Source organism: Melanotaenia boesemani, chromosome 11 (genome assembly GCF_017639745.1).
Source record: "Melanotaenia boesemani isolate fMelBoe1 chromosome 11, fMelBoe1.pri, whole genome shotgun sequence".
NCBI classification, from domain to species: Eukaryota; Metazoa; Chordata; class Actinopteri; order Atheriniformes; family Melanotaeniidae; genus Melanotaenia; species Melanotaenia boesemani.
Genome location: NC_055692.1, coordinates 6795116 through 6804177, shown reverse-complemented (window position 1 = coordinate 6804177; position 9062 = coordinate 6795116). Strand labels below are relative to the sequence as shown.

General features: G+C 41.7%; 1 protein-coding gene across 1 annotated transcript; it reads right to left on the bottom strand.

Annotated features, from left to right (window-relative positions):
- Nucleotides 1–6966: 6966 nt before the first annotated feature.
- LOC121648819 (nuclear factor 7, brain-like) lies at nt 6967–8852 on the bottom strand. The gene has a single exon (XM_041999244.1). It carries the CDS (start codon nt 8681–8683, stop codon nt 7244–7246), a length of 1440 nt encoding a protein of 479 aa, XP_041855178.1. The 5' UTR covers nt 8684–8852; the 3' UTR covers nt 6967–7243.
- Nucleotides 8853–9062: the final 210 nt, after the last annotated feature.

Below are 9062 nucleotides of genomic sequence, written 5' to 3'. Positions count from 1 at the left end.
TGGGGGCTGAGGCAAAAGAACCGGCTCTCTGTAAAGAGCCGAACATCCCATCACTACTACCTGCAGCTAAAAGACTCGGTGTAACGTCTGTCTTCGCCCTAGCTGCACCTGTCCTCCTCCTCCTCTCTTCTTTATTTCGCCTCATCACCTCTGTTTCTGTGTTAGAATGGATTCTCAGACGTTTAAGGAGGTTTGTGATCTTCACACTCACATATCAAACTGCACATTGTTGCTGTTTGTGGAGCTGAAATATCTCCACACATCACTGCGTGTCGGACTGATCACTGAGCAGTGAATGAACTGCTGCGACGTAACACTACGTCTTTTTCATATATGACTATGGCAGGCGGAAGAAGAAGTAGTTCCTAACTACCCTGAAAGTTTAGTTATATAAATGTTGGTATTGGAGGAATAGATATTTCAGTATTGATTCGCACATTACTACTATTTATTTTTCTCAGATACTTAGATCAAGTCGTAGGCCCGTTTGTACTTATCCACTTATTCATTTATTTATTTATTTGTTTCACCGGGACACCGGCCCAAGCCTCACTGATAAGTGGTTTTATTATGGCTACACAGCTGTTCAGTCCCAATCCCTTGACTTCCCTTCACATTGTACTTGTGTAAATGTTCTGACTATTAAACATACAGCCCTGAGTTCTACTGGTGTTTTCTTCCATCTGAGTTCACTAAACGTTTAAGTGATGAACCATCACCGTCATTCAGGATGTTTTTCTGACCACGTTTCTTCCTAGTTAACGATGGTTCCCCACTATCCTTCCAGTTTTTAATAATGTTTTGAACAGTGTAACAAGGGCTGCAGGGTGGTGTGATGGTTAGAACCGTGGCCTCACAGCAAGAAGGTTGTTGTTTCGAGCCTCAGCTCGCAGGTTGTTCAAACGTTGGCCTCTCTGTGTGAAGTTTGCATGTTCACCCTGTGTAAGCGTGGGTTCTCTCCAGGTTCTCCCGCTTCCTCCCACCATCCAAAGACATGCATTTTAGGTTTGTTGGCCACTCTAAATTCTCCCTAGGAGTAAGTGTGAGTGGTTTGTTTCTATGTCTCTATATTGTTGGCTCTGTGATGGACTGGCAACCTGTCAATGGTGAACCTGCCTCCCACCTGTTAATTGCTGGGATAGGCTCCAGCTTCTCTGCGACCCTTAACTGGATTAAGTGGTACACAATATGAATGAGTGAATGAACTTTCTAACATTTAACATCTTTTAAATGACCACGGATGTCTTTTCACATGGTTGTTAAGGACACGAGAAGCCTCTCATTGCATTAGTTGGGATTAAATAACTTGTTTCCAGGTGAAAAATAATCACTCATGCAGTAATTATCCAATAGGAGGTTCCTGCCTGTTTGCTTAGGTAAATTCAGGTGGTGACATTTTTTTGGTCAAACAGTGTACCTGCCAGTCATGGTACCAACAGATGTTGGCCAAGGTACTTTATTCTTATGTGTGGGTTGGCATGACAACGTTCCCTATAAGTTCTTGCTATCTTAGCTTCTGTTGAGCTAATTCTTGGAAAAGACATTTTAAAATATTGCCTTACACACTTTGACAGTTCATGTAAGTCAGGGTCGCCTAGTCTTGCTGATACAGAAATTGCCAAAAAAAATCCATGTTGTCCACTATTAATATGAATACTGTTATAAAATGTGTGTAGTAGTTGTAGTAATATTCTATTCTATTCTACAGTCATTTAGCGGACGCTTTTATCCAAAGCGACTTACATTTGAGAGGAAGAACAACACAAGCATGAATTCAAACAAGATGGGACGTCATAATTAAGTGATAGTCAGACCGCTTTTGAGTCCAGTTGGACCCAGGTGCTGTCATGTAGTGCTAGTGCAGTGCATATAATTTTTTTTTTTTTTTTTTTTTTTTGTCATTTTATTTAAATACAGGATCACGATTTCATCAAACAATATCAACTAGGTCATAAGTGCATGACTTCATCACATAATATCAAATTGGGCATAAGTGCATGATTTCATCACACAATATCATCTTGGGCATAAGTGCACACAGCTTCTTCAGTACTTGGTTGAGCCAAAAAGCTGGACAAATCTTTCTAACTCATTTAGTTAAGCTAAATGTGGAAATGCTCCTTAAACAACTGAGTCTTTAGCTTGGTCTTAAAAGTGGATACGGACTCTGCGGATCGGACGGAGTTTGGTAGATCGTTCCACCACCGGGGAACAACAGAGGAGAAGAGTCTAGCTACTGATTTTGCGCCACGTTGTGGTGGGAGCACTAGGCGTCTTTCGCTGGTAGAGCGTAAGTTTTGAGAGGGAGTGTAGCTCTGGATTAAGGAGTGAAGGTAGCCCGGAGCCGTTTGGGTTATTGTTTTGTAAGCCAGAAGCAGAGCTTTGAATTTGATGCGTGCTGCAACTGGAAGCCAGTGAAGAGCAATTAGCAGCGGAGTGACATGAGCTCTTTTGGGCTGGTTGAAGACCAGACGTGCTGCTGCGTTCTGGATCATCTGCAGAGGTTTAACTGAGCATGCAGGCAGGCCAGCCAGTAAGGAGTTGCAGTAGTCAATGCGTGAAATGACCAGAGCCTGGACCAGGAGCTGGGTCGTGTGTTCAGTCAGGTAGGGTCTGATCCTCCTGATGTTGTAGAGAGCAAATCGGCAAGACCGGGAAACCGAGGCAACATGGTCCTTAAAGGTCAGCTGGTTGTCTACCATGACACCAAGATTCCTGGTAGAAGATGTAGGCACTAGTGTGATTGAGTCAAGCTGCACACTTATCTGTGGCGGTAAAGAAGGACTGGCTGGGAAGACAATAAGCTCAGTCTTGGACAGATTTAGCTGAAGGTGGCGATCCTTCATCCATGCAGAGATATCAGCAAGGCATGCTGATATTCGCATTGAGACGGTTGTGTCATCAGGTGGGAAAGAAAGGAAAAGCTGAGTGTCATCTGCATAGCAGTGGTAGGAGAAACCATGAGAGCTAATGACTGCACCGAGTGAGGAGGTGTATAGGGAAAAGAGAAGAGGGCCGAGCACCGAGCCCTGAGGCACCCCTGTTGTTAGCCCATGTGATCTGGACACGCCCCCTCGCCAAGATACTTTGAAAGATCTCCCTGTGAGGTAGGATGTAAACCACGAGAGGACAGATCCTGAGATGCCAAGCTCTAAGAGTTTGGAGAACAGTATATGATGGTTGACAGTGTCAAAGGCAGCCGACAGGTCCAGCAGTATAAGGACTGAGGATTGACCAGTGGATCTGGCAAGCCGTAGGGAATCAGTAACTGACAGGAGAGCAGTTTCAGTAGAGTGACCTTGCCTATATCCAGATTGATATGGATCTAACAGGTTGTTGTCCTGGAGGAACTGTGAGACCTGACTGAAGACGGCACGCTCTAGTAATTTAGACATGAATGGAAGCAGTGAGACCGGCCGGTAGTTTTCAACCTGGGCTGGGTTGAGTGTGGGTTTCTTCAGCAGCGGGGTAACCCGAGCTTGCTTGAAGGCAGAAGGAAAGACACCGGATTTAAGAGAGGAGTTGATAATATGAGTTACTGCAGATTTGACTGTAGGTAAAATGCTCTGCAGGATGTCAGAGGGAACAGGATCAAGAGGACAGGTTGTGGGTTTTGAGCTGACTAGAAGTTTAGAGACTTCGTCCTCATTTAGAGAGCGGAAGGAGCATAGTGAGGCACCAGTAGCTGGTTTGGTAAGGCTGAGTTGGTCAGGCTCAGTGAATTGGTTACTGATGGTAGCAACCTTTTCAGTGAAGTAGGAAGCAAACATTTCTGCAGTCAGCACAGTGGGAGGCTGAGCAGGTGGTGGAGATAGAAGAGAGTTAAACGCCATGAACAGTTGTCGTGTGTTGGGAGCATTGCGGATCTTGTTCTGATAAAAGGCTATCTTGGCCGCCTTTAGGCTGGATGTGAAAGTTGCAAGTTTTTGCTGGTACTGAGACAAGTCAGCGTGCTCTTTTGATTTGCGCCACTTTCTTTCTGCCGCCCTGAGTCCGGCTCTGTGATCCCTTAGAGCCTCTGTGAGCCATGGACTGGGAGGGTTTTGTCTGGCTGGTTTTGACACCAGAGGACAGAGTTTGTCCAGAGAGGAGGCGAGAGAGGAACAGAGTGTTTCTGTAGCCTCATTAACAGACAGTAAGGAGAAGTCTGAGTGGGAAGGGAGGGTAGAGTAAACCTCATCAGACAGCTGTGTAGGTCTGAGGGATCTCAAGTTTCTGCGGTAGGACACCATTTTTGGAGCCGCTTGATTGACATGAGGACGGAAGACAGAGAATTTAACCAGGAAGTGGTCAGAGAGGTGCAGCGGGGTGACAGACAGGTCGGCTGTGGAGCAGTTTCTGGTCAGCACCAAGTCAAGAGTATTGCCAGCTTTGTGTGTTGGAGGAGTCTGAACCCGTTTGAGATTGAAAGAGTAGATAAGAGCCAGAAAGTCAGTTGCCTGTGGTTTGTCAATGTGAATGTTCATGTCTCCCATGACAATTAGTGGTGTGCCAACATCAGGAATGTCAGAGAGAATCATGTCCATTTCAGAGACAAACTCAGCTATACTGCCACCCGGAGGGCGGTAAATGACCAGAATGTATGCAGTGATGGGTGTAGAGACCTTTACTGCGTGATACTCATATGTATATGATATGTATATAATATGTATAACATTATCAGACTGGTAGACAAACTGGTTGATCTGGGTCTCCCACATACTACCTTCATGTGGATCAGGAGCTTCCTGTCGGGTCGAAGTCAGAGGGTGAGAGTGGATCCACACACATCCACAGCCCTCAGCCTCAGCACCAGCTCCACACAGGGCTGTGTGCTGAGCCCCCTGCTCTACACCCTCTACACCACAACTGCACTCCCACCCACCACAATAACACCATCATCAAATTCACAGATGACACCACGGTGGTGGTATTTACACTTCTAATTATTTACTGTTTCAGCCTCCACTGACAAAAGACTAAATACTGATAGTAATGTCACTGAAAACATCAGAGGGTTTCTTAAAGAGCCATTTATCCCATAATGACAGGGTGGACGGTGATTTCAGAGAGACACACAAAATGCTTCATGTGATTATGAAAATAGAACATTAATGATCAGAAGGACTTGTTTTATTAAATAAGCTGCTGTAGACAATAAAACCACGTAAAAAGATTTTTGATTTAGTATTATTTAACCACTTATTACACACACTATAGTTAACAGAGCAGTGTGAGGGACATGCCAAAATCATGTACGTCCAATGGAAAAAAACTGTATAAAATGAAGGAAACATATTTTATGAGACTTTTTATTGTGTCAATATATGTTTAAATGTTTGGTCATTTATAAAAAGTCCCCAGAGTTTCAATATTCTGCCACATTTTCATCATTATTGAGTGACTATAATGAGGACACCAAAAGGCACCTTATGGTGACACTGACTCATATTAGAGGTTAAAAATAATCTCCTCATCTCAGAAGAATCAGAGTATTTTATAATCTAAAACAATCAAATGTCTTTTTATTTTCTTCTTAACAGTTAAAATCTTCCTGTAATGTCAGAAATGTTGCATTGAAGCTTTAAATCTTTGGTTGGAACTGCAGCTTCCTTCTTGATTTCATGAAATCAGAAACAGGAAGAAATCTGATCTGAGCTCTGACTTCACTTCAACAGGATGATGAAGGTGAGGAAATGCTTTTCATTCAGTTTCAGTCTTCCTCATTTATTCCCACTGGGATCCACCAGAAAGCCTTTCATCTGGAGTTAATAGAGAAGCTTGAACACTGACTCTTGTGTCCACGTCTGCACAGACAGAGTATGCTCACAATTTAGTTTCTATCAAGCAGATTTTCTTCACTAAGATTTAAAACTAGATTTCTGAGCTGAAAATCCACCAAACTTTGTTTTCATGGGCTTTAAGGGAGAAAAAGTGCTTTGATGTGATGATACCTTCACAGAGTTCTTCAATATTTAATTAACTTTATTTCACATGTATGAAAGGACAAAATCAATAAAAACATTTTAAGATTTTAAATGTGAACAAAATGTGAGTTTAGTCTCCATCTAGTGGTGATCACAGGAAGAAACATGAGTCACACAATCACATGATGAAGATATTTTATCATTTTATTTCAGAAGTCATTTAATATCAAAGTGAAAGTCTTTGAATCAAAGTTTCCTGGTTGGAAAAGTTTTACAATAATCTCCACCTCTCATACACTGTGTTTGCATAATGCAGCTGCAGAATAAAAAGACTCATGTTTCCAGCTCTGTGTGTCCAGACTCTTTAAACATTTCTCTGTCAACATGAATGAAGCAGGTGAACTTAGAAAACTTTATGAAGAATGAATAAACTGCTGAAAACCTCTGATTTATTCTTTATTTTACACACAACATTTAATAGTGAACAAACATCCAGTGGAGGAGAAATAAAGTGAAATTTTCTCCTCAATAGGTTTGATTTCTGCTTGTTTCTAATGTTGAACACTGAAGATCAGACCAGTTGGAGAATCTGAGTTTTACATCTCTTTTTAAAGATGTAAAACTTTATTTCTCACATTTTCAGCTCTTCAACATCCAACAGAGCGATCTATAAATGATGATTGTTCTGACATTTATTACTTCTGGAAACATCTAAATGAGCATGTAAATATTTCTAGTTTAAAGATTAAAAGCTGGAATTAATTGATCTGAACAGACAGAAAAATCCTAACGACAAAGTTTAGACATAAAATCATGAGCAGAAGTTTCCACGTTCAATAACTTTGATCTAAAGTAAAATAAAACTTTGGCTGAATGCACCCTTTAAATAAAACTGAGATATTGAAAAGAAATAAAATTCCCAAATGAAATCTCTTTCCATGGAAATGCATCTTTAAATGAGGCAGCTTCTCCACCTCCTCTCCTCCCATTTCAGCATTTATTCATAAAACTAACATTTTGGCTGCTGTTTTATTAAGAAAAGTAGAACTTGTGCCTTCTGTTAACCATGTTTCTGAAAGAAAAAGAAAATCTCATTTGTGAGAAATGATGAAGTCATTAACTAACAGTGACTTGTTGGACAGAGATCTAATATAAGTAAAGCAAGATTAGAAAATATTTACATGAAGAAAATCATTTAAGAAGCCTTGAATCTGTTTTAGTATAAAGATTAAATCAGACTGCTGATTTGTATCAATGATTTAAAAAGTTTGATGTGTAAAAGTCTGAAAACTATTGATGAACAACAATTTATGATGGTAAAAGTTTGAACATCTGATTCATTTTTCTGAAAATCTCAGAGAAACAAGAGTTTGACAGATTTTGATATCAGAGGTTTTTGCTTCTCCAGCTGAACCAACATTGAAATAAGGGAAGAGTTTCTCAGTGAAAGTGTCTCTGTGAGTGTAGATGTGAGTCATGTCTTCAGGGTTGTAGAAGGACACCTCCCCCCTGTCATAGTCCAGCTGGACTCTGATCCTCTGGAGACTCTTCTTCACTGTGACAGTCTTACCATCACCATTACTGTATTTTCCATCACAGTGCAATAAACACCAGATTCCATAATCTGAAACATCTAATAACTTTCTCTTCCTGTCAACAGATTCTTTAACCAAACCAATATTCCAGCAAGGATGATCTCCCACCTCCACCTCCCAGCTGTGTTTCCCTGAGCTGAAGCCCTCAGAGCCAAAAACATCTGAGTACTTTGTGTTTCTCTCTGGATTATCAGGAAGCTGCTGCTCTGTGTCTCCATTTCTCACACTGGTCAGATCATCAGACAGATAGAGCCATCGGTTTGCAGTGTTTGGGTCCAGAATGACGGGACTGAAGTGGACCTTCTCCTTCATCTTCTCCCAGACTCTGAAGGACAGGTTGCCCAGGTGTTTGGCCACATCTATCAGGGCTCCTGAGACCAGCTGTGGATCTGACAGTGAGCACTGGGTTCTGCTTCTGCTCTGAGTGGCTTTATAACTGCTGAGGAATGGCACGTTGTCTTTCTGCAGGTCTTCTTCAACAGCACAGATGCTGTCTGACAGAGAGGAGATGTGATCCTGAATCTTCTTCATCTCTCTGCTGATAGTCTTCCTCTTCTGCTCCTCTTCCTCCCTCAGAGCTGCCAGTCTGGACTCCTCTTCCTCTTTCAGGAACTGCTGCAGCTTGTTGAACTCTGCTCTGATCTGCTTCTCTGTGGACAACAGCTGCTTCTTGGAGTGTTGAATCACATCATTGTATGTTTCCTCCACTTGTTTGTATGTGTTCCTCTTGTCCTGCAGAGACTTTAAGTCACATTTCAGCTGCTCCTTCAGGTCACTGACTGCTTGTTCTATAGGAACCACTTTGTGATGCTGGTGGAGAGAAAACTCACAGACAGAACACACAGCTCTCTGCTCGTCCTCACAGAACCATTTAGTCTCTTCTGGATGTTTAGTACACACAGTCAATGTCTTTACTTCTTTTTCTGTTTCAGATGATCCAGATTTCTGTCTTCCAGCAAAAGAATCAGCCAGTTCCTTTAATCCAAAGTTCACCCCTGAATATTCTTTAGATGATTTACTTTTACAAATGGGACAGTTTTTGTTTCCAGCTTGTTTCCAGAATTTCTGCAGGCAGCTTGAACAGAAGTTGTGGTTGCAGCTCAGAGACACAGGATCTCTGAAAGTCTCTGCACACACATGGCAGCTCAGGAAGTTTTTAAAAAGTGTGATTTTTTCAGCCATTTGTTACTGAATCTTTCAACAGCAGGACTCACCAACTTATAGTTGCTTCACCTTTATGTAGAAATTCCTCCAAATATGTTTACTGTTCTGTAGAGATCTCGCACCCTGTAATGTCGTCCCAGCTTTCTTCAGTTATGTCAGATTTACTTTCATTTTCCTTCATTTCAGTCACGTCACAATCAGTCAGAAAGGCTGCAATAAATGTTTGTCTCCAGCAGATGGAAGCATCAGAGCGTCTTTCAGAGCTAAATGTTGCTTTCATGTAGTTTAATAAAATCAAGTTCAAACATCTTTTTAAGTTTCACCACAACAAACCGTGAAATGCTGGTTTCCATAGAAACTACAAAGAAGATGAAGTTTGTTCTTCAGTCCTTCAATG